This window comes from Rattus norvegicus, chromosome 3 (genome assembly GCF_021556685.1).
Source record: "Rattus norvegicus strain SHRSP/BbbUtx chromosome 3, alternate assembly SHRSP_T2T, whole genome shotgun sequence".
Lineage (NCBI taxonomy): Eukaryota > Metazoa > Chordata > Mammalia > Rodentia > Muridae > Rattus > Rattus norvegicus.
Window position 1 is genome coordinate 73,763,161 of NC_141536.1, and position 26,874 is coordinate 73,790,034.

At 35.9% G+C, this 26,874-nt stretch overlaps 4 protein-coding genes across 5 annotated transcripts in view; 2 read left to right on the forward strand and 2 right to left on the reverse strand.

Annotated features, from left to right (window-relative positions):
• Or4c105 (olfactory receptor family 4 subfamily C member 105) overlaps nucleotides 1-26,874 on the forward strand; it is an 85,395-nt gene that overhangs the window by 43,748 nt on the left and 14,773 nt on the right. The window lies entirely within an intron of this gene.
• Or4c11 (olfactory receptor family 4 subfamily C member 11) overlaps nucleotides 1-26,874 on the forward strand; it is a 102,461-nt gene that overhangs the window by 43,712 nt on the left and 31,875 nt on the right. The gene's annotated exons all lie outside the window — the stretch shown is intronic.
• Or4c104 (olfactory receptor family 4 subfamily C member 104) lies at nucleotides 7,373-8,305 on the reverse strand. Its single transcript, NM_001000343.1, has one exon. The coding sequence runs from the start codon at nucleotides 8,303-8,305 to the stop codon at nucleotides 7,373-7,375; it is 933 nt and encodes a 310-aa protein (NP_001000343.1).
• Nucleotides 20,395-21,324, reverse strand: Or4a66b (olfactory receptor family 4 subfamily A member 66B). The gene is given in 1 exon segment (NM_001000344.2): nucleotides 20,395-21,324. A coding segment is annotated over 1 exon segment (930 nt).

Genomic DNA, 26,874 nt, shown 5'->3' on the forward strand with positions numbered 1-26,874 from the left:
CAGAACAAAGTAACACTAGAGATAATCTGATGGCGAGAGGCAAGCGCAGGAACCCAAGCAACAGAAACCAAGACTACATGGCATCATCGGAGCCCAATTCTCCCACCAAAGCAAACCCGGAATATCCAAACACACCAGAAAAGCAAGATCTAGTTTCAAAATCATATTTGATCATGATGCTGGAGGACTTAAAGAAAGACATGAACACACTTAGGGAAGCACAGGAAAACATTAATAAACAAGTAAAAGCCTACAGAGAGGAAACGCAAAAATCCCTGAAAGAATTCCAGGAAAACACAAACAAACAGTTGAAGGAATTAAAAATGGAAATAGAAGCAATCAAGAAAGAACACATGGAAACAACCCTGGATATAGAAAACCAAAAGAAGAGACAAGGAGCTGTAGATACAAGCTTCACCAACAGAATACAAGAGATGGAAGAGAGAATCTCAGGAGCAGAAGATTCCATAGAAATCATTGACTCAACTGTCAAAGATAATGTAAAGCGGAAAAAGCTACTGGTCCAAAACATACAGGAAATCCAGGACTCAATGAGAAGATCAAACCTAAGGATAATAGGTATAGAAGAGAGTGAAGACTCCCAGCTCAAAGGACCAGTAAATATCTTCAACAAAATCATAGAAGAAAACTTCCCTAACCTAAAAAAAGAGATACCCATAGGCATACAAGAAGCCTACAGAACTCCAAATAGATTGGACCAGAAAAGAAACACCTCCCGTCACATAATTGTCAAAACACCAAACGCACAAAATAAAGAAAGAATATTAAAAGCAGTAAGGGAAAAAGGTCAAGTAACATATAAAGGGAGACCTATCAGAATCACACCAGACTTCTCGCCAGAAACTATGAAGGCCAGAAGATCCTGGACTGATGTTATACAGACCCTAAGAGAACACAAATGCCAGCCCAGGTTACTATATCCAGCAAAACTCTCAATTAACATTGATGGAGAAACCAAGATATTCCATGACAAAACCAAATTTACACAATATCTTTCTACAAATCCAGCACTACAAAGGATAATAAATGGTAAAGCCCAACATAAGGAGGCAAGCTATACCCTAGAAGAAGCAAGAAACTAATCGTCTTGGCAACAAAACAAAGAGAATGAAAGCACACAAACATAACCACACATCCAAATATGAATATAAAGGGAAACAATAATCACTATTCCTTAATATCTCTCAATATCAATGGCCTCAACTCCCCAATAAAAAGACATAGATTAACAAACTGGATACGCAACGAGGACCCTGCATTCTGCTGCCTACAGGAAACACACCTCAGAGACAAAGACAGACACTAACTCAGAGTGAAAGGCTGGAAAACAACTTTCCAAGCAAATGGTCGGAAGAAGCAAGCTGGATTAGCCATTCTAATATCAAATAAAATCAATTTCCAACTAAAAGTCATCAAAAAAGATAAGGAAGGACACTTCATATTCATCAAAGGAAAAATCCACCAAGATGAACTCTCAATCCTCAATATCTATGCCCCAAATACAAGGGCACCTACATACGTAAAAGAAACCTTACTAAAGCTCAAAACACACATTGCACCTCACACAATAATAGTGGGAGACTTCAACACCCCACTCTCATCAATGGACAGATCATGGAAACAGAAATTAAACAGTGATGTCGACAGACTAAGAGAAGTCATGAGCCAAATGGACTTAACGGATATTTATAGAACATTCTATCCTAAAGCAAAAGGATATACCTTCTTCTCAGCTCCTCATGGTACTTTCTCCAAAATTGACCATATAATTGGTCAAAAAACGGGCCTCAACAGGTACAGAAAGATAGAAATAATCCCATGCGTGCTATCGGACCACCACGGCCTAAAACTGGTCTTCAATAACAATAAGGGAAGAATGCCCACATATATGTGGAAATTGAACAATGCTCTACTCAATGATAACCTGGTCAAGGAAGAAATAAAGAAAGAAATAAAAACTTTTTAGAATTTAATGAAAATGAAGATACAACATACTCAAACTTATGGGACACAATGAAAGCTGTGCTAAGAGGAAAACTCATAGCGCTGAGTGCCTGCAGAAAGAAACAGGAAAGAGCATATGTCAGCAGCTTGACAGCACACCTAAAAGCTCTAGAACAAAAAGAAGCAAATACACCCAGGAGGAGTAGAAGGCAGGAAATAATCAAACTCAGAGCTGAAATCAACCAAGTAGAAACAAAAAGGACCATAGAAAGAATCAACAGAACCAAAAGTTGGTTCTTTGAGAAAATCAACAAGATAGATAAACCCTTAGCCAGACTAACGAGAGGACACAGAGAGTGCGTCCAAATTAACAAAATCAGAAATGAAAAGGGAGACAAGCTACAGATTCAGAGGAAATTCAAAAAATCATCAGATCTTACTATAAAAACCTATATTCAACAAAATTTGAAAATCTTCAGGAAATGGACAATTTCCTAGACAGATACCAGGTATCGAAGTTAAATCAGGAACAGATAAACCAGTTAAACAACCCCATAACTCCTAAGGAAATAGAAGCAGTCATTAAAGGTCTCCCAACCAAAAAGAGCCCAGGTCCAGACGGGTTTAGTGCAGAATTCTATCAAACCTTCATAGAAGACCTCATACCAATATTATCCAAACTGTTCCACAAAATTGAAACAGATGGAGCCCTACCGAATTCCTTCTACGAAGCCACAATTACTCTTATACCTAAACCACACAAAGACACAACAAAGAAAGAGAACTTCAGACCAATTTCCCTTATGAATATCGATGCAAAAATACTCAATAAAATTCTGGCAAACCGAATTCAAGAGCACATCAAAACAATGATCCACCATGATCAAGTAGGCTTTATCCCAGGCATGCAGGGATGGTTTAATATACGGAAAACCATCAACGTGATCCATTATATAAACAAACTGAAAGAACAGAACCACATGATCATTTCATTAGATGCTGAGAAAGCATTTGACAAAATTCAACACCCCTTCATGATAAAAGTCCTGGAAAGAATAGGAATTCAAGGCCCATACCTAAACATAGTAAAAGCCATATACAGCAAACCAGTTGCTAACATTAAACTAAATGGAGAGAAACTTGAAGCAATCCCACTAAAATCAGGGACTAGACAAGGCTGCCCACTCTCTCCCTACTTATTCAATATAGTTCTTGAAGTTCTAGCCAGAGCAATCAGACAACAAAAGGAGATCAAGGGGATACAGATCGGAAAAGAAGAGGTCAAAATATCACTATTTGCAGATGACATGATAGTATATTTAAGTGATCCCAAAAGTTCCACCAGAGAACTACTAAAGCTGATAAACAACTTCAGCAAAGTGGCTGGGTATAAAATTAACTCAAATAAATCAGTTGCCTTCCTCTATACAAAAGAGAAACAAGCCGAGAGAGAAATTAGGGAAACGACACCCTTCATAATAGACCCAAATAATATAAAGTACCTCGGTGTGACTTTAACCAAGCAAGTAAAAGATCTGTACAATAAGAACTTCAAGACACTGAGGAAAGAAATTGAAGAAGACCTCAGAAGATGGAAAGATCTCCCATGCTCATGGATTGGCAGGATTAATATAGTAAAAATGGCCATTTTACCAAAAGCAATCTACAGATTCAATGCAATCCCCATCAAAATACCAATCCAATTCTTCAAAGAGTTAGATAGAACAATTTGCAAATTCATCTGGAATAACAAAAAACCCAGGATAGCTAAAGCTATCCTCAACAATAAAAGGACTTCAGGGGGAATCACTATCCCTGAACTCAATCAGTATTACAGAGCAATAGTGATAAAAACTGCATGGTATTGGTACAGAGACAGACAGATAGACCAATGGAATAGAATTGAAGACCCAGAAATGAACCCACACACCTATGGTCACTTGATTTTTGACAAAGGAGCCAAAACCATCCAATGGAAAAAAGATAGCATTTTCAGCAAATGGTGCTGGTTCAACTGGAGGGCAACATGTAGAAGAATGCAGATCGATCCATGCTTATCACCCTGTACAAAGCTTAAGTCCAAGTGGATCAAGGCCCTCCGCATCAAACCAGACACACTCAAACTAATAGAAGAAAAACTAGGGAAGCATCTGGAATACATGGGCACTGGAAAAAATTTCCTGAACAAAACACCAATGGCTTATGCTCTAAGATCAAGAATCGACAAATGGGATCTCATAAAACTGCAAAGCTTCTGTAAGGCAAAGGACACTGTGGTTAGGACAAAACGGCAACCAACAGATTGGGAAAAGATCTTTACCAATCCTACAACAGATAGAGGCCTTATATCCAAAATATACAAAGAACTCAAGAAGTTAGACCACAGGGAAACAAATAACCCTATTAAAAAATGGGGTTCAGAGCTAAACAAAGAATTCACAGCTGAGGAATGCCGAATGGCTGAGAAACACCTAAAGAAATGTTCAACATCTTTAGTCATAAGGGAAATGCAAATCAAAACAACCCTGAGATTTCACCTCACACCAGTGAGAATGGCTAAGATCAAAAACTCAGGTGACAGCAGATGCTGGCGAGGATGTGGAGAAAGAGGAACACTCCTCCATTGTTGGTGGGATTGCAGACTGGTAAAACCATTCTGGAAATCAGTCTGGAGGTTCCTCAGAAAATTGGACATTGAACTGCCTGAGGATCCAGCTATACCTCTCTTGGGCATATACCCAAAAGATGCCTCAACATATAAAAGAGACACGTGCTCCACTATGTTCATTGCAGCCTTATTTATAATAGCCAGAAACTGGAAAGAACCCAGATGCCCTTCAACAGAGGAATGGATACAGAAAATGTGGTACATCTACACAATGGAATATTACTCAGCTATCAAAAACGAGTTTATGAAATTCGTAGGCAAATGGTTGGAACTGGAAAATATCATCCTGAGTGAGCTAACCCAATCACAGAAAGACATACATGGTATGCACTCATTGATAAGTGGCTATTAGCCCAAATGCTTGAATTACCCTAGATCCCTAGAACAAACGAAACTCAAAACGGATGATCAAAATGTGAATGCTTCACTCCTTCTTTAAATGAGGATAAAGAATACCCTTGGCAGGGAAGGGAGAGGCAAAGATTAAAACAGAGACTGAAGGAACACCCATTCAGAGCCTGCCCCACATGTGGCCCATACATATACAGCCACCCAATTAGACAAGATGGATGAAGCAAAGAAGTGCAGACCGACAGGAGCCGGATGTAGATCTCTCCTGAGAGACACAGCCAGAATACAGCAAATACAGAGGTGAATGCCAGCAGCAAACCACTGAACTGAGTATAGGTCCCCTATTGAAGGAATCAGAGAAAGAACTGGAAGAGCTTGAAGGGGCTCGAGACCCCAAAAGTACAACAATACCAAGCAATCAGAGCTTCCAGGGACTAAGCCACTACCTAAAGACTATACATGGACTGACCCTGGACTCTGACCCCATTGGTAGCAATGAATATCCTAGTAAGAGCACCAGTGGAAGGGGAAGCCCTGGGTCCTGCTAAGACTGAACCCCCAGTGAACTAGTCTATGGGGGGAGGGCGGCAATGGGGGGAGGGTTGGGAGGGGAACACCCATAAGGAAGGGGAGGGGGGAGGGGGATGTCTGCCCGGAAACCGGGAAAGGGAATAACACTCGAAATGTATATAAGAAATACTCAAGTTAATAAAAAAAAATAAAAAAAATAAAAAATAAAAAAAAAAAATGAAAATCCTGCAATAACAGAGTCAATCTGTAGGTATTGCATGAGGAAAACATGGTCAAGATTGACTGAGACTGAAACTCAAAGAATGTAAAAATAAGAGAAATCTAATAGACTTATCATTATACTTCATTGTAGATCATACAGATTTCTAAAACATGCACAAATACAAATACGATTATTATTCTGAGCAAAAGAAAACTTAAGGTTGAATTTTGTCTCAGTGGTAGATCCCTGTACCAGCATGAGTGGTGACCTATGTTAAATCTCAGGTACTCAAAAAAAAAAAAAATCAAGTAACAGGAAAAAGGAAATAAAAAATTGTGTGGTTTCTCATGCAGCAAAATTGATATAAATTTTGCTGCCCAATTTTATAATTTATGAAGTAATAAGAAGTCTCAAGGTAAAAAATGTTTAATTTTTCTATGAAGAAAATATAAAATATAATATTAAATTATACATTTTTCATCTTCTTAGCATTATTCTTCATTATTGGAATGTTAATAATAGTCTGCTTCTTCTTTATTATTATTTTTTTCAAAATTTATATCAAATTTCACCAAAATATTTTATATCTGAAATAAAACATTTCTGTTTCAAAACCTGAGATACTGATTTGCATCATTTTGTTTAATCATCCAATATATCCAAGCAACCTATATTGAAGTGATTGTTCTATTTATTCTAAGATAAATATTAGTAGTTAAATTACAAGAGATCAGGTCAGAAGAAGAGAAGAAAGGTCATTGTGTATTCAACTACAATATTGAGAACAGAGTATCAGAGATTCTCAAGTGAATTTTTCATTCTGAATCCTGTTAGTGTTCTAGTATTCTATTTTAATAAAAACAAGGGAAAAGTTCTGAGTCAATCTCCAAATATAAGAGAGATTTCTTCAAGTACATGCATTTTCCCCTTAACTAGTACTTGCTAAAATTATTGTAATCTGTCACAATCTGCTGAATTCAAAAATGAACACAAGTTGATGATATGAAGTGTCATCATATGAAAACATAAAGACATATAAAAGGTCTTTATAAAGTAACTAATTGAAATATGTATATATATATATATACCTACATACTTTAATGGAATAACATTTAGTAAAAAAAATGAGGTCATTCATTAGACCTCTTTATAGGTCTAATTAGACAGAAGGAATATATAAATGGGAGGGTTTTACAGAAGAAAGCATTGGGAGACTGTCAAACTTATATTAAAATCACAAAAATAAATCAATTAAATAAAGAATAACTAATTGGAAGTGGTAAACCTGTTCAGGTTTTCAATAGAAGATATGATTATATAGATAGCCAGTTATCAGGAGAAAACGTGAGAAGTCAAGAGGAAGAAGGACAGAAAATACAATCACAGTCACAAATAGTGTTGAGACAGAAAGGTTGAAGAACCAGAGACACAGTATCTAAAAGGAATAAAGACCAAGGGACATTGTACATATTTCTAATCCATGCTTCATGCTACTACATAAAATCAACTCAACAAAAGTGTTTTTACAAGGTCTCTTTATTATACAAACTTAAAGTCCCCATTCACTAAGAAACTGATATACTAAACTAATAATAAAAATAATATTTTATTGACATCTAATTTAATGCTAAATATGAAAATATTAGGAATCTCATTTACTTTCTATCATCTGAGACCACTTTCCTTCTCCATAATTTCTTCATTGCATTTTTCACCTCTGCATTTCTCAGTGTGTAAATCAAAGGATTGAGAAAAGGTGTTCCAATTGAGTAAAATATAGATACCATCTTGTCCAAAGGAAATGTTGTTGCAGGACGTGTATATATAAAGATGCATGGTCCAAAGAAAATGATAACCACAATAATGTGGGATATGCAGGTGGATAGAGCTTTCCTCCTCCCCTCAGCACTGTGGTTTCTTAGGGAATGAAGAATAATGACATAGGAGACCATCAGCATGAGAAAACTCACTGTACAAATGGCTCCACTGTTGGACACCAGAAGCAGGTTGATCATGTATGTGTCTGAACAGGCTAGTTTCAATAGTGGCTGCAAATCACAAAAATTGTGATCAATCACATTGGGACCACAGAAGGGCAAACTCAAGGCCAGAAATATCTGCACTAAAGAATGCACACAGGATCCCACCCAGGCTAAAGCCACCAACACCCCACAGACCCGGTGGCTCATGATGGTCATATAGTGTAGGGGCTTACAGATGGCCACATAGCGGTCAACAGCCATGAGGATGAGGATAAAGATCCCCAGACAGCCAAAGAAATGAAATGTAAAGACTTGGATTATGCACTCAGTGAAAGAGATAGAAGCCTCCTTCAGCAGGGAATCCACAATTGTTCTAGGAGCTACAGTTGTTGAGAAACAAGTGTCAGACAAGGATAAGTAAAACAAGAAGAAGTACATGGGGCTCCCAAGGGCCTGGCTTGTCTTGATCGTAACAATGATAAGCAAATTACCTAGTAATATCCCCATATAAAAGAACAGGAAAATAGCAAACACAATGTTCTTCCTACTGGGATCCTGTGTCAAGCCAAGAAGAATGATCTCAGTCACATTGATATTCAGCTGCATGGTTCATGAATGAGAAGGAAACCATATGAAATGTGTCATCTGCAAAAGATAAAGGAACTAGTTTTAACACTTGGTGTGATGGACTATTTTAAGCAAAGACATTTCTTCATCATAAAAATATTCCACATAATGATTATTAAACTGTTGTTACCACACTTTGTATGCAATTTCAATGTCTTTTTTAGTTTCAAGAAACCTATGAAATTGACAATTTCTCCACCGAACTCTCTGTCTCAAACTCTCTGAATTTAGTATGGTTCAGATTAGTTTTGCAGTTCAATTAATGTAAAGTAAATGTATACTTTCCTTTATTATTCACCTTACTGTTTCATAGTAAAAAATTTCTGGTGGCAATAACTTATGCAATGTTTTCTTATCTATTGATAATAATCTGTTTATCCTTGGCAGTGATAAGTGAGGTTACCTAGCCCTCACAATTTTTAAAATTCCTATTTTTCATTCATGTTACATAGTTATTACCTATATTTATAATTGATACTATACTTATTTCTAGGTATTGTTCCTTGAAAGAACAAGAAATGCTAGTAACCTGCACAAAATCTGGCAGTGTTTTCAAATAATCTTCATGATATTTTATGAATGTTATATATAAACAGAAAAGAATATTCCTTGATAGTAACTACTAAATATCTCAATATTATATCTTAGGCTATTCATACTCTCTGAAATTACATTCAAATAGTAAGGTATTTCTTACTATATATAAGTACATATCTGTATGCTAAATATCTTCATATCTAGGATAATTTGTTATCAAAAAACTATATAACTTTAACCATTTCTTAGACTATATAACTTCTGGTAACTTTTTACCATAAATGTACATACATCAATGTCAATGTTTATAATGATTTTATTTCCTTTATATTTTCATAAAATGAATGCAACTTATTTAAGATAAATGACAAATTATAGAATTAAATTGAAAATAATTCAAGTATTTATTTAATGACCTGTTTAATTAATGTTATCTTAGTTCTTGATCATTTCTCCTTTCATGCAACATTTATCTTCAAGCTTCAGTCAAGAAAATTTCTGTATAGACAGTTGAAAATCTACCATCTCCAGTCTCTATTGCTCTCTAATATAAATTCTGTGTCTGTTGAGATGTAAAAGATTTTTTATTGTTTCAAGTGAAATTTCTGTATTTCACTTTGAATGAAATAATTTTTATCTATTACTGTTAATGTCATTCTGATTATAAAGATATTTCCCATAATTAACCTATTGTGGATTTTTATATATCATGGGCAGCAGATGGCAAATAAATTCATAGTTTAGAAAGCTAAGACAAAATCCCAACTGAAGCAAAAGTAAAACTGAAATGTATCAAAATATCTTAATGAGATTCCTAAATGATTCAAAATGAAAGTACCCATGCTCTGCACAGCATCATATAACATGGGATGTTGACATCCACAAGAATGGCTACCTTGACAATACAAACTGAGATTTGAATCCTTGATTCTTGATGCAGGTAGAGAGAATGTTAAATAAGCTATATTCTTCTTTGACTTTTTTTGAGATTTTTGTTTATTTTGCTTTGCAGTTTTGGTCATTTGTATTGTTTTGGGTTATTTTTTTTATTTTTTAAACTTCTTTTTTCTTCATACGTGAGCCATTGCTGTCCCATGCCTCTCTAAAAGTAGTAATCAATACAACCCATCAGGTTTTCATCAGACATTATAATATACCTCAATGTCCTTAAGACAAATAGCACCAAAATGCAATATGTATTGAAAACTATATTTACTTCAACTTTTTAAACAAAATGGGCAGACTTACAGTTAGCTATGTTGGTCAAAAATAATAGTGAGCACATGCTATGTAGGTATTGCAGGTGAAGGAGGAGATCTGAATATTAGCAAACTTGAAAGGCAGTGAATAGAGGATGATGAAAATGAGTGTCTGGTGACTCCTTCCATGGGAGTCTACATTGATATGAAGAGCCCCAAGTAGAAAGAATCTGCTTCTCCAGGATGCTAAAGAATCACTAGTGCTGAACTTAATGATATGAGATTTGTGTCTTTCAGAAACTCATACACTAAACTTGACTTCTATTCATAGCTTACCAATTCCTTTAGCCTGTAAAAGCTTAAATAAAAGCATTATATAATAAATCCTCTTCAAGCTTCTAAAACTGTATGACTTAATTTCATGACTCATACCATATCCACCACGAAAAAAAATTGGGAAATAACCTGGACAGAGAAACAGAAAATCGCACTATTCAATACCTATAAGGTCTATTTACTTAACTTGCTTACTCAATTGTGAAAAATTGCTCTGTAGTCATTTTTTCTAAGGGCTTAAGATTGATAAGATGATGCCTATGCTCTGTAGGGAAATAGCAAATTAGTGAGATAACAACACCCCTATAGGTTTTATTTTCCTTCAAGTTCATTACATATATTTTAAGAATCACCAGTGACATCTGCTTGAATGTGTGTCAGTTGGTTTGAACTTTATCTGGAATGTAGTCAAGTTCTTAAAGTACATTCTAGGTGCATGTCCACTGATGGTGAAAGATTTGATCTATGTCATTTTATTTTGTAGAAAATAATCATACTATACTCTAATATACACTAGTCCACAAGTATTACACTTGTTCAACACAAAGCTGATACTTCTAAGAAGTTTTGTCACAGTCATTATTCCCTAATATCCTTTACTCTAAATTTTAGTTAGGCATAATTTTTTTAAGTTTTGGGTGTACATAGAAGTTTTAGCTTAACATAATCTCATTTGGCCATTTTATATGAAAATATATGGGGGATGTTTTCATAGTTTAACACCACATTAAATAATAACGAATAATAGTATATCAAATTCACTCTTTCACTTTCTTTCCCATACAATATTGTTGGCCTTTTACATACTAATTTCATTTTATTAGCATATATTTTATATGCTAAAATTTTATTGATAACTTCATTATTAAAAATAAATTCTACAATAGAATTATCTTCCACAGCATACTATCATGAACTTTTTAAAGAAAAAGGCTAATCATTTTTATTGTTTCTATATAAATTGTCATCAGTTTTACCAAGTGTTATTAAATAAAAAACATTTTACCCAAAGTGGTACAAGTATATTTTGAAACCACATACTAATTTCTTATAAGAAACTCACTGATTTTTAGAAAATCGCTTTTTACCAAGGATAGTATTTTATGCGTATCATAAGAGTAAACTTTAAAAAGTATGCTGGGTTATTAATATTAATGCCTTTATTCCAGTGGCTAGTATAATGTTCTAATCATATGTCCATACAACATATAGAAAAGTAGTAAAATATACATATTTACCAAATCTTCAATAGTGTATCTCTGAGCTCACAAATGTAGAAATAGTATTTCTTACCTGTTAGAGAACTAGCTATATATGTCTCATCTACCCAATATCTTTTGGTAGCAGCTTTCCCACAGGATGCTGAAAAAAAGTATTTCTGCCCTCTAGAGGGAATATGATAGCTCATAATGGTATAAGACATTGATATTGTGGGCAGCTTTCAAAGTTTCTCCTCTTTGGCTTATCAAAAACATTTCAGGGGCTATAATACATCTAATTTGCACAGTCTGATTAAACTATAACAATATAAAATGAATCATCCTTGATTTCACTAACAAGACATGAGTTTGGTTACAGAGGTGAGGTCATTTATAGCAAAGTCGCCAGAGGAGAAAAAAACAGAAATGTAGGAATGAATAATGAAGCTGAGACTAGGAAGAAAGAAAGAAGAAATAACATACAATTTTGAAAAATTAATTTGATCATAAATCTCTGCTTCAATTAAGAATTGGCCTTCCATAGCTGTGAAATGAAATACAGAATGTGGAAAATATAGTATCTCTTACAATGAGCTTACAAAGAATTTATAAATACTATTAGGGAAGTACTAAGTGATGAAACCAGAAGTCTGTTATGCAGCCTATAGAAGACACATTTCAAGATTTCAAAATTGTTTAATTTCTTTTAGGATTAATATGAATACAGAACTCTGAATTTGAAAGAAGAAAATTCTCTCCATTCATTTTAATAACTCATGTCACTGAGAAGAGACAATCCCTTCCTTTTTCAAGGTTATTTAGTATTACAGATAAAAGTATAAAAAGTTTCAGAAACATGAGATAAATTGAGTCAGAACTTTGGAGAGGAAAAGAAATGAGAGTAGACTATCTAGAGATATCCCCCAACTCTTGTAGGATGAATAACTGGAGAAAATTAGTCTTTCTAAGTTATAAATCAAAAAAGTAGATGGACTCACTAATGAGTTATGTAAGCAGTCAAATGGGCAAAAAAAGTGTCATCAGAAAGAATGACTAGGGTGTCAAGTCTAACAGTGACAGTTTGAGATTGTCTGGAAAAAGAAACTGAAAAGAAAAAAAAATGTGACTGAGGTGCAAGGCAGAAAGGAGGCCAAGTTAGCAGTGACAGTCTGTAAACAACTACATTAGTCAGAGGAGCTTCTGGAGTATACAGATGCCTATCAGATTCAGAAGGCAGTCAGTCTTTCCAGTTTTAATAATGCTTTCATGTGCATCATATTTATTTTGTCCCTGTGAAATCAAGCTTTCCCTTGGAGATGTAAAATAGGATTTTCTCTCTATTCTGGAGGTATTTAGAATCAACTGGCCCATGGAATCCTTGTGAAAGGATAAGATCAACTGAATGATCCATTTGTAAAAGTGATTTCTCTTGATTAACCAAGATATTTCAAAATCAGGGGCATGATAATATGTTTGTTTCTTTTTCTTCCAAATAAAACTGTTAACAAAGACACATAGAAATGACCCCAAAGTCTTTGCTAAGTAGGTGTCCAACCTCAATAACTTTCAAATCCACTTACTTTTGTACTCTAGTTAAATCATACTGTAACCCAGAACATGGCTCCATTCAAGCTAGAACACATAGACCTAGAAGGTCTTTGGATATGATCCTTTGCCAAAGCAGACATGCTCATGTTGCTGGATTAAAATTTACATCTACAACAAAAGTTTATAAAGCATTTGTATAATAATTTCCAACTAAGCACATTTATATATACTTATCTTTTTGCCCATATAACTAGTTCATGATATATAAAATAATATTTTATGTAAGAGAAACTGAAACTGCCAAGTTTATACTGCTTTCTGCTGAGGAAAAAAATAGAATATTGCCATGTATAGGTGACCAATAGATCACCAGGCATTAAGACAAAAGTAATTGTAATAACCTAAAGTATGCTTGCCTATAGCTATGACAACAAAATAAGCATATATATATGCATATATATGTGTATATATATATGTATATATATAAATATATATATATATAGTGATATCAAGTTCTTGGTGATAGTAATAAGGTTATTTTACATTAAAATGTAAATAGAACCTACCCATGTTTCTGCATGCTTGTTGATTACCTTCTGAATAAAATTAGGTAGAAATTATAGTGAGAGAAATAGACATGGGAAAGATGGTGGTTTGTGCCTACTGCTCACTGAGCTAGATACAACTATACGTATTTACAGTAAAGAAGGAAAATAATTCCTGAGATGTGAGGAGAAAGACCACCAACCCAAAAAATACATAACCAAATTAATTAAAGCAAACTTATTTATTCGTTTTTTTCTTTTATTGATTATTTTCATTTACATTTCAAAGGTTATTTTCTTTCCGGTTTTCCGGACATAAGATCCCCTAACCCATCCCCCTCCCCTTTTTCTATAAGGGCATTACCCTCCCCATTCACCCCCTCTTCCTGAGCCCTGACATTCCCTTACATTTGGTGGGTGAGGTAGCCATCCTCTGCTACCTATGCAGCTGGAGCCATGGGTCAGTCCATGTATAGTCTTTGGGTAGTGGTTCATTTGCAAATTCATTTGTGATTTAAAAAAAAACCCAGAATAGTGAAAACTATACTCAACAATAAAAGAACTTCTGGGGGAATCACCATCCCTGAGTTCAAGCAGTATTACAGAGCAATATTGATAAAAAGCTGTGTAGGATGGTGATTTGCAAATTTCTCTAACTCTCTGAAGGATTCGTACGAATTTTGATGAAGATTGCATTAAATCTGTAGATTTCTTTTGACGAAATGGCCATTATTTATTCTTTTACATGGGTTATATCCTCCTAAAGGGAGTGTTTGAAAATGGTGTTGAATGTAAAGAGATAATGGTTTTATACTTCAAAGATAGAGGGTATTTCCAAGTGTGGAATTTGGCAGGCAAATAGATCGATTTACAAAAATATAACTTAACAAGTTGGTAATAACCTCTTGTGAAGTAAAGACAGTGTTTCAAGACTGTAATAAAAAGTAGTCATAATAGCAGTTGGTAATAAAAGCAAGTGATTATATAAGCATTTGAACTAAATCCATGACTATCTATTAATGAAATAGGCATTACGTTAATATCTGTAATTAAGTTTACAGTTGAGGTATAGCCTATCCCTTGAGAAACAGGCTGAATAATAACCAGGAATAAACCTAGTTTGTCTTTACTATAGGAAGACTTTTTTTTATTTTTATTTCTTTTTTATTTCTTTTTTCATTTTAATTGGTTATTTTATTTATTTCCATTACAAATATTACCCCCTTCCATCCCCTTCCCAGCATCCTCAATTCCTTCCCCTGCCAATATGAGGGTAGTTTCCCACTTGCCCATTCACTCCTTCCTTAGTGGCCTAGCATTCTCCTATCTTGGGATATCAAACCTCCACAGGACCAAGGGACTCCCCTTGGGTGAGGCCAGCTAAGGCAGTCCTCTGCTACATGCCCACCTAAAGCCATGGGTGCTCCCTGCGTACTATTTGGTTGATGGTTTAGTTCCTGGGAGCTTTGGGGTGGTCTGATTGGTGGATATTGTTGTTCTTCCTATATGGTTGCAAACCCCTTCAGCTCCTAAAGTCTTTCCTAACTTGCCCATTGGAGACCCTATACTCAGTCCAAACTTTGGCTCAATGCATTCTCATCTGTATTGGTCAGGCTCTGGCAGAGTCACTAAGAGGACAGCTTTACCATGCTTGTGTCAGCAATAGCTTGTTGGCATCAGCAATAGTGTCTCAGTTTAGTGTCAGCAGATGGGATGGATCCCTAGGTGGGACAATGTCTGAATGGCATTCTCTTCAGTCTCTGCTCCACTCTTTGCCCCAGCATTTCCTTTTGTCAGGAGAAATTCCGTATTAATATTTTTGAGGTGGGTGAGTGGCCCCATCCCTCAAACATGGTTTCATGCCTGGCCAAAGGTTATGGTCTAGGAAGGGTATATTTACTTCTTGTTGGGTATTTTGATCTCCCTGTTAGGTTCTGTCTTTGCTTCATCCATCTCATCTAGTTTGGTGGCTGGATATGTATGGGTCACACGTGGGGCAGGCACTGAATGGGTGTTCCTTCTGCCTCTGTTCTAAACTTTGCCTCCCTATTCCCTCCCAAGGGTATTCTTGTTCCCCTTTTAAAGAAGGAGTGAAGCATTCACATTTTGGTCATCCTTCTTGAGTTTCATGTGTTCTGTGCATCTAGGGTAATTTGAGCATTCTGGCTAATATCCACTTATCAATGAGTGCATACTACGTGTGTTTTTCTGTAATTGGGTTACCTCACTCAGGATGATATTTTCCAGTTACATCCATTTGCCTATGAATTTCAAAAAGTCATTGTTTTTGATAGCTGAGTAATATTCCATTGTGTAGATGTACCACATTTTCTGTATCCATTCCTCTGTTAAAGGGCATCTGGGTTCTTTCCAGCTTCTGGCTATTATAAATAAGGCTGCTATGATCATATTGGAGCATGTCTTTGTTATATGTTGGGGCATCTTTTGGGTATATGCCCATGAGAGGTATAGCTGGGTCCTCAGGTAGTGCAATGTCCAATTTTCTGAGGAACCTCCAGACTGATTTCCAGAATGGTTGTATCAGTCTGCAATCCCACCAACAATGGAGGAGTGTTCCTCTTTCTCCACATCCTAGGCAGCATTTGCTGTCACTGAGTTTTTGACCTTAGCCATTCTCACTGGTGTGAGGCGAAATCTCAGGGTTGTTTTGATTTGCATTTCCCTTATGACTAAAGATGTTGAACATTTCTTTAGGTGTTTCTCAGTCATTCGTCATTCCTCAGCTGTGAATTCTTTGTTTAGCTCTGAACCCCATTTTTTAATAGAGTTATTTGTCTCCCTTCAGTCTAACTTCTTGAGTTCTTTGTATATTTTGGATATAAGCCCTCTATCTGTTGTAGGATTCGTAAAGATTTTTTCCCAATCTGTTGGTTGTCGTTTTGTCCTAACCACAGTGTCCTTTGCCTTACAGAAGCTTTGCAGTTTTATGAGATCCCATTTGTCGATTCTTGATCTTAAAGCATAAGCCATTGGTGTTTTGTTCAGGAAATTTTCTCCAGTGCCCATGTGTTCGAGATGCTTCCCCACTTTTTCTTCTATTAATTTGAGTGTATCTTGTTTGATGTGGAAGTCCTTGATCCACTTGGACTTAAGCTTTGTACAGGGTGATAAGAATGGATTGATCTGCAGTCAAATATCTTCTAAACTTTTGTGTTTATGTTTATTGATTACTGTTATCATTAACCTTGTTCATAGAGGAAAATGTCCTTAAATAATAGGTGGCAGTTAAAAAGGGAATCAGATCTAATCAAAAGTATGAAGTAGATGTTTCAGGTTATAGAAGCCGAGTGTTCAGAAAGGATTCAAATATATATAAACCTTTATGAGGCTCAAGGAACCTCTTGGAAGAGGTTAAAACAAAATTCAAAAACCATACGAGGAAAATATCAGAGTACTGGCTAAAAGAATTGAAGTCAGGAAATAAGCATCAGCTTTCATAAATGGATGTTGCTGTGTTAACATAGAGAATGATTGGCCCATATTCGTTTCAAGAAAAGAGATGAAATAATAATGCTGTGGATTGTTGGAAGCATCGCTATCATAAAAAAAATCAACACTGAAAAATGAAATTATCAGAAATGGATTTTTTAAAGAACCAAGAAAACTAGAAAATTAACTACAGTTTAATATTAATTTCAATCTAATAGTATCATATCATATTTCTGCCTCGAATTGCATATCTGAGAAAAGAAAATTAATAGTAACATGATGTTTGTTCTTGTAGTTTGTTTTCCTAAATAACAGCGTTCTCATGATATAGACTATTCTTTTGACTCATTCTATAATTCCTCAAATATCCCAAGTAGGAAAGCATCTGCAGATTCATCAAACTACCACATACATACATAAGCACATATCTACACACTTTGCTTTACCATTTAAAATTCCACTGTTAGAAAGAAAGTTGCCAGCTACACTCTGTCAAGCAAAAAGTATAAATAATGGCAGAGCTTGTTTTCTTTTGGAAGGGGCAAAATATTTTTCTCTATTATTCTATACATTTAAACACTTATATGCTTGAAGGAGTCATTCAGATGAATGAAGATCTTTAGGATACTCTCCCTTACAAATGTCTACATGATTTTAAGAGAGGAATCCTTCAGTGAGGGATTGATGCTCAGAATAAATCCAAGAATTCTGACCAAGGAAAGGCAAATGTTTGAATAGAGGTAAATATATAAAGAGAATTACAATACTGAGCTTAGAGAGTGAACAAGCAACATTAACACGTGAGAAAACACGTGAGAAAGACTGTTAAGTAGAGCAGAAATATCTCTCTAGTGCAGAAAATAAACAAGGTTAACAAGAAAATGTGCAAAGGCTGGCTTCCAATCTCTTTGATGTAACTAGAGATATTTGTTGATAGTTTTATTTTTTCTAATTTTTTCTCTTAATATATGTCTTAAATTGACAAGAGGTAATCTACAATTTGAAGGACAGTAAACATGATAATATAAATGACAAATAATACCATGACTTTGTAACTTAGTGATATACTGCATGTTGAATACACTTAAAAATCCTAAGTAAATATTAGTGAACATAAACATGTAAAACCTAAATGCATTTGAGTATTATTTGGTGTTTATTTAGCTCTTTATTTTTTTAACTATATTTTTTGGATAATTTATGTATTTACATTTCAAATATTATCCCCTTTCCCCCTTTTCCAATACCCCCCACCCCTTCTCCTGTTTCTATGAGGATGCTCCCACTCCCACCCACCCACCCCCTCCTCAACTCCCTGGCATTCCTTTACATTGAGGAAATGAACCTTCACATGGCCAAGGGCTCCAGTTGATGCTGGACAATGCCATCCTCTGCTACATATGCGGCTGGAGTAATGGGTCCCTCTATGTGTACTCATTGGTTGGTGATTTTAGTGCCTGGAAGTTCGGGTGGAGTCTGTTTCATTGATATTGTTGTTCTTCCTCTGGTGTCACAAATCCCTTCAGCTCTTTTGGTCTTTTCTCTAAATCCTCCATTTGTGTCTGCTTGCTCTGCCAAATTGGTAGCTGCAAACATTCTCATCTGTATCATTAGGGCTCTGACAGAGCTTTTCAGGAGACACACCCATATATGGCTCCTGTTAGCAAGCACTTCTTGGCATCAGCAATAGTGACTGAGATTGGTGGCTGCATATGGGATGAATCCCCTAATTTTCAATACATCCCAACTGCAGTTTCCCCTCCTTCCACTTCCCCATTTTCCTTTAGAAAAATAACAGACTACAGGAATATCCACAGAACATGGGCATAACCAGGTACACAAAGAATAGAGAACAACCCACAAGTCAAAACTGGGTAAGACAACCCAGTAGGGAAAAATAGGTCCCAAGACTAGGTAGAAGAATCAGAGATAACCTAACTTGTATATTAGAAGTCACACAAAACACTAAGCTACCACCTAACACAAACCAATGGAGGCTCATTTTTACGAGTCATTTCTAAGAAAAATAAGATATCAAAACTATGCATTTATTTTATGTGACATATGCCTATTATACTCACAACTTGGCTCAATATAATTGAACAAGCATAATTTTTAAAAAGAATTGCCCTCAAATGCAAGATTACTAGAAAAATAGTAAGTACCTTGAGACATAGAAGCATTGGAAATTGAAGGAATTTGGGTTTTTTTTTTTTTTTTTGCTTGTCTCTTTGTTGGTTGGTTGGTTGGCTGGTTGGTTGTATGGTTTTTGGCTTGTTGATATGTCTACAGAGTCTTCTCTGAGAAATTAAGAGATAGGATGGCATTATATATAAGGCATGGACTCTCAACTACAGTAACCAGAGCAAGCTAGGCAAATGAGACTAAGGAAAAATGCACTGGATCTGGGAAAAACTTTGTTTTACATCCATGCAAAGGTATCATGGGAAGATAGGCGATAAGCAAAAGAAGCTTATATCATGAAAATGTGTTGTTAAGCATTCCCTCTTAAGACTTCTGTGTGTTAACAGAATGATGTTCTAGTTGTGAAATATTACATCTCTTTACATGTTCCAAAATATATTTATATGACTGTTGCAAACTAATAAAGTATAGACAGAAAGATTTACAAAGGCAATATGTCCTTCTAAATTTACCAGAATCAAAAGCCTATAATCATTTACATAGACATAGGAAGATGATCTTATATATCTCAGTATTATGATAATGAATATACAAAAATGAAACAATACGAAATGTAAAATCAACAAGTGATAAAAGTGGATTAAATTCCTACTAGTAACAGGATTTTATGTAATTTCTTAAGACAGAGGACTGGTGTGGTTAAAGATGTACTTCATTTTTAGTGTGAATATCTCTCTCTCTCTTTCCTTCTCCCTCTCCCTCCCTCTCTCTCTCTCTCTCTCTCTCTCTCTCTCTCTCTCTCTCTCTCTCTCTCTCTCCCTCTCTCTCTCTGTGTGTGTGTGTCTGTGTGTCTGTGTGTGTCTCGGGTGACTGGAAAAGGATCCTAGTGTTTCCCCACCCTAAGCATGTATTCTACCACACCAAGGCAATTCTTGCCACCCTTACATCCACCTGATCATGCCTGGATGAACTTGTGGTATGTAGATTAGAGAGGTCATTAAGTTGTTCCTTTGACTCATAACTTTCCCCCAAATTGTTTGTACTTTCTGTGACCTGTTGAATATTTGCTGACGAAAGAACATCGAAGCAGAATCACAGTATTGTTTCACTTACTTCAATTCTGAATTTGACAGCCAAGACCACACCTTGTGCATGGCACTTTTCATCTCACTGTTTCTCAGTGTGTAGATGAGGGGATTCAACATGGGGGCAAGCACAGTGTAAAACACAGAAATCTCCTTATCCTTGTTCTCACTTCCAGCAGGTAAAGCATAGGTATAAATACAGGGTCCAAAAAATAAAACTACCACCATTATGTGTGAACTACAGGTTGAAAGTGCTTTGAGTAGCCCTGCAGATGATCTTGTTCTCAGAGAATACAATATGAGTATGTAAGAAGCAAGTAGTACAGTAAAAATGGCAACAAGCACCATCCCAGAGTTAGCCATTGCTAAGACACTAACGACATGAACATCTTTACAGACCAGCTTCAAAAGAGGCTTGACATCACAGAAATAGTGATTGATGTGGTTGGGACCACAGAATGGAAGGCTAAGCACCATGAGTAGTAAAGCAATGGAGTGCCAGAACCCCACTATCCAGGCCGTGACAATCAACATATCACATCTCTTCCTGCGCATGATAACCATGTAGTGCAGGGGCTTGACAATGGCAACATAGCGGTCCAAGGCCATGGATACCAGGATGAAGATTTCCACACCTGCCAGCAAGTGGCCAGTGAAGAGCTGGGTCATGCACTCATTATAGGAAATGTTTTTTCTAGTTGCGGCCAAGTCCCTGATGAGCCTGGGAATCACAGTGGAGGTGTAGCAGAGGTCCATGAGGGAAAGGTGGCAGAGAAAGTAGTACATTGGTTGTTCGATTAAATGGCTGCAGGTGATGGTGACTAGGATAACAGAGTTCCCCATTAAGACAGCCAGGTAGCAAAGCAGGAACAAGAGAAAGAACAGCAGCTCTATTTGTCTATTCTCCCAAAGACCCATAAAAATGAACTCTGTGACATTTTTATGATTTTCCATGAATTTTAGGTCAATCAACATGCACAGCTGAAACTTAGTTCTTCTGAAATTACATATGAAGAAAGGAAGAGAAATGAGGATGGGAAGGAATAATGGAGGGAAGGTGAGAGGAATGACCAAGGATGGAATAAAGGAGGGAAAAGAGAAATGGGGTTTTGTGAATAAAATCCATCGTAGCTGAAAAGTGTTAGTAGCAAGTGAAGTTCTAACCATGGAGTCACAAGCAGGAAGTAGATGAAAATGTTGGTGACCCATTAGTACCATTTCATATATAAGCCTTTTCTATCCTCCTCCTCTGCTCCTCCCTCCGTCCATACCAGTATATCTCAATACTTCTGTCTCCTTCTGCATACAAGGGTCCACAGATGTAAGGGTGGATAGTTGTCATGTCACGTGTATGCTGTTCGCAGTTTCTTATCATTCTATTCCTATAATACTAAAATCAATCACTCCCTCTCCTTCTCCTCCTCTCTTCTCCCCATTTTTGCCTCTCTCCCACTGCTCCCCACCCTCTGCCTCCTTTTCTGCTTCCACTTTTCTCCTTCTTCCCCTGCCCCTCTACCTTTCTCTCCTGGGTAATCTCTCCTCTTTCTCCTCTTCTCTGCTACCCTCTCTGTCTGTCTGTCTGTCTGTCTGTCTCTCTTTCACTCTCTGTCACTCTGTCTCTCTGTCTCTCTGTCTCTGTCTCTCTGTCTCTGTCTCTCTCTCTCACAAACACAGAGAGAGAGAGAGAGAGAGAGAAATTTACATACTCACATTTAGAGTAAACATATTTTTCCTTAGTTACTAACATACCTTTTATTTAAACCATGTTTTTAAAGGTCTGCAAATTTCATTTTTTATGGTAAAACTGATACATATTTTTCCAATGTTATCCCAACTGCATCTTGATGGGAAGAAAATAAAAAGAAAGGGAAGCACTGAAATTTAACTCCTGAGACTTAAACAAAAGACTAAGACTATGAGATGTATGATTAGTTTTAATAGTCAGGAAAACATTTCTGATTTTCTGCTACTTTAAATATGTGTACCTTAGAGAAAATTGTAAAGTAGCAAAACCTAATATTCATACCTTGTGAAATTCAATTAAAGAATTGCATGCCTTATATTTAGCAGTAATAATGCTCTGAACGTGGTATTAAATAGCTCTCATAATATTTCCTTTTTTATCTTCATCAAAAGTTTATGAACCCTATGCCATTTTATTCCTGCCTATTTTTTAAAGAGGCATCCAACAGTGTAGGATTGAACATGAACAAATATGGGATTTATATTTCAACAGTATTGCATAGCTCTGAAGATCATGGTTAAATAAAAGGGACTTAAACCTTGAGTATCAACTTAATTTTCCATATGATTGTCATACAATTTAAAAATGTCTTATTATTTTTAAATAGCTTTGACAAAGATACATTAGAAAATGAATTTATCTGTGGGGTCTACTAATATCAAATTCTATAAAGAGTAAAATTAGTACCCCAAAGATTTTATTATACTTATAGTTTTGATATAGTATATTATATTATTATAATATATGTATATACATATTTTTGTGTGTGTGCACATGCGCACATGTACTACTCATAATACTTACTTCTGTTAGGCTCTGAAATTTTCCAAACTGCCATGTGTCCTTTAATGTGGGTTCTCTTTCATTTTCTGTGACCTTTAGATGAAACAAGAGTAGATGTGGGAAGCATCTACCTCTTCCATGAATCTTTAGCCCAATGCAGCTTTTAAAGATTCACTGCCTGAAATACTGTAAGCAAACAGGCAAGGATACACAAGGGGAACAGTCTCAAGGGCACTTTCCCAAAGAATTCTAGGCTGTAGTTATGGGTGTAAACGTCAACTAACACTATCCTGTGGTTACATATTAAGGCTTTCTTTAATTCATTTATAAGGACTATAGCATAAATGCTCTGTTGTTTCTGTTGATGTTGTTGAAATCCTGAGATTTTTTCCCAGAAATTTTCATTAAAGATTTCAGTTGCTGAACTTATATGAGATATATAATAAATGCTGGATTATTTCTCATTTCATTATATTACTGTGTTGAGAATAACATATTACTATTATCCTAATAAATATTACTCTAAAATATTGTTATCATAGATTTGAAAATACTTCATCAATGTTTCATTATAACCACTGGAAACTTAGAAGACATGCATAATACTTTGTATTAATAGATACTAGTATTAGTGTAACTCACTAATCATCCTGAGTGAGGTAATCCAGATCCAGAAGTGCACTCATGGGATGCATTCACTTAGAAGTGGGCATTAGCCATAAAGTACTTGAAAACCACACTAAAATCCACAAACCCAAAAGTATAAGAGAGGGCCCAAAAGAGTAAGGTGGAACAGGAAATAAACTAAACATTGGAGCTGGGTGGGGGGAGGAAACTGGATGGAAGGGGAAGTGAGAAGGAGAACCCATATAGGTATCAGATGTAGGGAGAATAGGGTAGGAGATGGCTGTGAGCAAGGAAATTATTGTGGGGCATCTTTGGGATTAGCTAGAAACTAGGGATGGCAAAGGCTCCTGGGAATCTATGGGAATGACCCTAGCTGAGAGCTCTATAACTGAGTGATATGAAGACTGAAGTAGCCACCTTCTGTAGCCATACAGGTAGGACTTCTATTACAAGAAGAACATCGACCTACCCACAAAAACTTGCACCCAAAATTTGTCCTACCTATAAGATGTGCAGGGATATAGATAGTAGAGATTGATGGAACAGACAACAAGTGACTGGCCCAACTTGAGACATACCCCATGGAAGAAAGCCAACTCTTGACACTATTAATGGTACTCTGCTATACTTGCAGACAGGAGCCTCATATAACTGTCTCCTGAGAGGCTCCGTCCAGCAGCTGATGGAAACAGATGCAGTGATTGACAGCCAAATAACAGGCAGAGCACTCAGTCTTTTGGAAGAGTAGAGGATAAGATTGAGTGAGTTAGAGGAGTCAAGGACATAAGAATATGAACAGAACCAACCAACCTGGGCCTACGGGAACTCACAGAGACTGAATCACTAACCCAAGAACATGCAGGGGCCTAGACATAAGCCTGTTACACATTTGTAGCAGATGTGCTGCCTTTTCTTCATTCTGGTTCCTTAACAAGTGGAGCAGGGCTGTTTATGAGTCTTTCACTAGCTATTGGATCCTCCTCCCCTAGCTGTACTGCCTGGTCACGCCTCAGTGAGAAAGGATATGCTTTGTCCTGCTGTGACTTGATGCCCCAGGGCAGGGAGAGGAGAGGTCCCATTCTCTGAGAAGAGGATGGGTAATAAAGGGAAGAGTTTTCAAGGATGGGACTAGAGGGAGCGGAAAGAGGGTGGCTGACTGAGATGTAAAGTGTGTAAATAAAATGTGTAATTGAAAAGAACTGGGAATAGAGGCCCGTTATGACACCTGTCTGTAATCACCTCTGAGTTTATAGACAATTTGGTCTACCTACTGAGTTCTACTCCAGTCAAAACTGCAAAGTAAGGTTCTGTTACACATCATACTATTTATTAAAAATCTTGGAAATATTTTCCTTAATATGCCATTTTCACATACTTAAAGGCAGTCATTATCCACATGTTTATGTACATTTTGAAATATTAGTAGTTTTAAAATTATTCTTCTTTTCATCTTTTCTTCTTTTTATGTGCCTTGATTACTCCATTTTGTCTAATATTTCAAAATGTAGAAATTATTCCCCATATCTTCACTTTATACCTTTTTAAATATACTCTTTAATTTATTTCCACATACAAGACAATAAAAACATTCTGTTTCTAAATAAGAAACTGGTATTAATTTGGCTTAATATGTTCATCCTCATGTAATTTGACCACAAAATACCTTTACTCTCACACTTGATTCCAAATTCTAGACATTATTTTATCACTTAATAAAGAATACTAAAATTGCTAATATTAGTTAAACATGCAGTATTTTAATGTGTTTTTAGATTGTTTGGTGTTTTTCATTGCTTGATATAGAACCACAATCAGTTTGGATCTTTTAGGTGAGAATATCAACCCTTAATCTGGGTCATACCTCTGTGACAGCCTACAGAAGGAAAAAGAAAGAACTTACTCACTATTGCTGCTTGCTTATTCTCACACTCAGTAGCAAGTCTATTGCATGACTAACATTAGAGCCTACTAAGAACAGTTACTCTAGAGAACCATAACTAATAACAGAATACTAAGAAAATTAGTCCCAGTAAGAGAATGGAAAACCTAATCACATACTTCATGACTGTAGCATAGGTTCGGTAAGGTACACCCATTTCTCCACCAATGCTCACATCAAAGTGATCCCTGATATGATATCAGCAGGTCATTTTATCTACAGAAATAACAAAATATATAATTTCTTAAGACATCATCAATGGACCTTGACCTACAACCATATTTGTAACTAGAAGTAATTAATGATAGATGCAATAAAAATGAAAATAGAGTTCAGAATATCATTTAAGATTATTGTAGATTGTGTGTCTGAGTAAGAAATACTGAGATCCAGAGAAAATCAAATCATAAGTAACTTGGGAAAAAGAAGAGAAAACAAAACCAACACAATCATCTGATATAAATAAATAAAGGAATAAAACCTCGTTGCTTTGTATCAAAATGACTTCATGGAGTATTTTTAATTCTAAAGCTCAATAATATATTGATAAGAAACTGACTTAAGAATCAAGCATACTACAAAGAAAATAAGAATAAACCTATAGAATATATATTCTTATATATAATAATCTACATAACATATATATACACATACATGTTAAGTTATACCAAATGTTCATCCTTGAGAACATGTAAGCTAACATTATTTAGGTTATATTAACTGAGTGACAATAGGTTGACTAGGTTATATTTAAGAATCAATGAAGTAACTCAGAAATAAACCTACACACCTATGGCCAATTGATTTTTGACAAAGGAGTCAAAACCATTCAATGGCAAAAAGATAGCATTTTCAATAAATGGTACAGGTTCAACTGGAGGTCAGCATGTAGAAGAATGCAGATCAATCCATTCTTATCACCCAGTAAAAAGCATAAGTCCAAACGGATCAAGGACTTCCACATCAAACCAGATACACTCAAAGTAATAGAAGAAAAAGTGGGGAAGAATCTTGAATATATGGGCACTGGAGAAATTTCCTGAACAAAACACCAATGGCTTATGCTCTAAGATCAAGAATCGACAAATGGGATCTCATAAAACTACAAAGCTTCTATAAGGCAAAGGACACTGTTGTTAGGACAAAGTGGCAACCAACAGATTGGGAGATCTTTACTATTCCTACAACTCACAGAGGGCTCATATCCAAAATATACAAACAATTCATGAAGTTAGACTGCAGAGAGTCAAATAACCCTATTAAAAATGGGGTTCAGAGCTAAACAAAGAATTCACAGCTGAGGAAGGCCAAATGGCTGAGAAGCACCTAAAGAAATGTTCAACATCTTTAGTCATAAAGGAAATGCAAATCAAAACGACCCTGAGATTTCACCTCACATCAGTGACAATGG

Bases quoted from the DNA above. Each gene is read 5' to 3' on its own strand.
- Or4c104 (NM_001000343.1), bottom strand. From the start codon at position 8,305: ATGCAGCTGAATATCAATGTGACTGAGATCATTCTTCTTGGCTTGACA.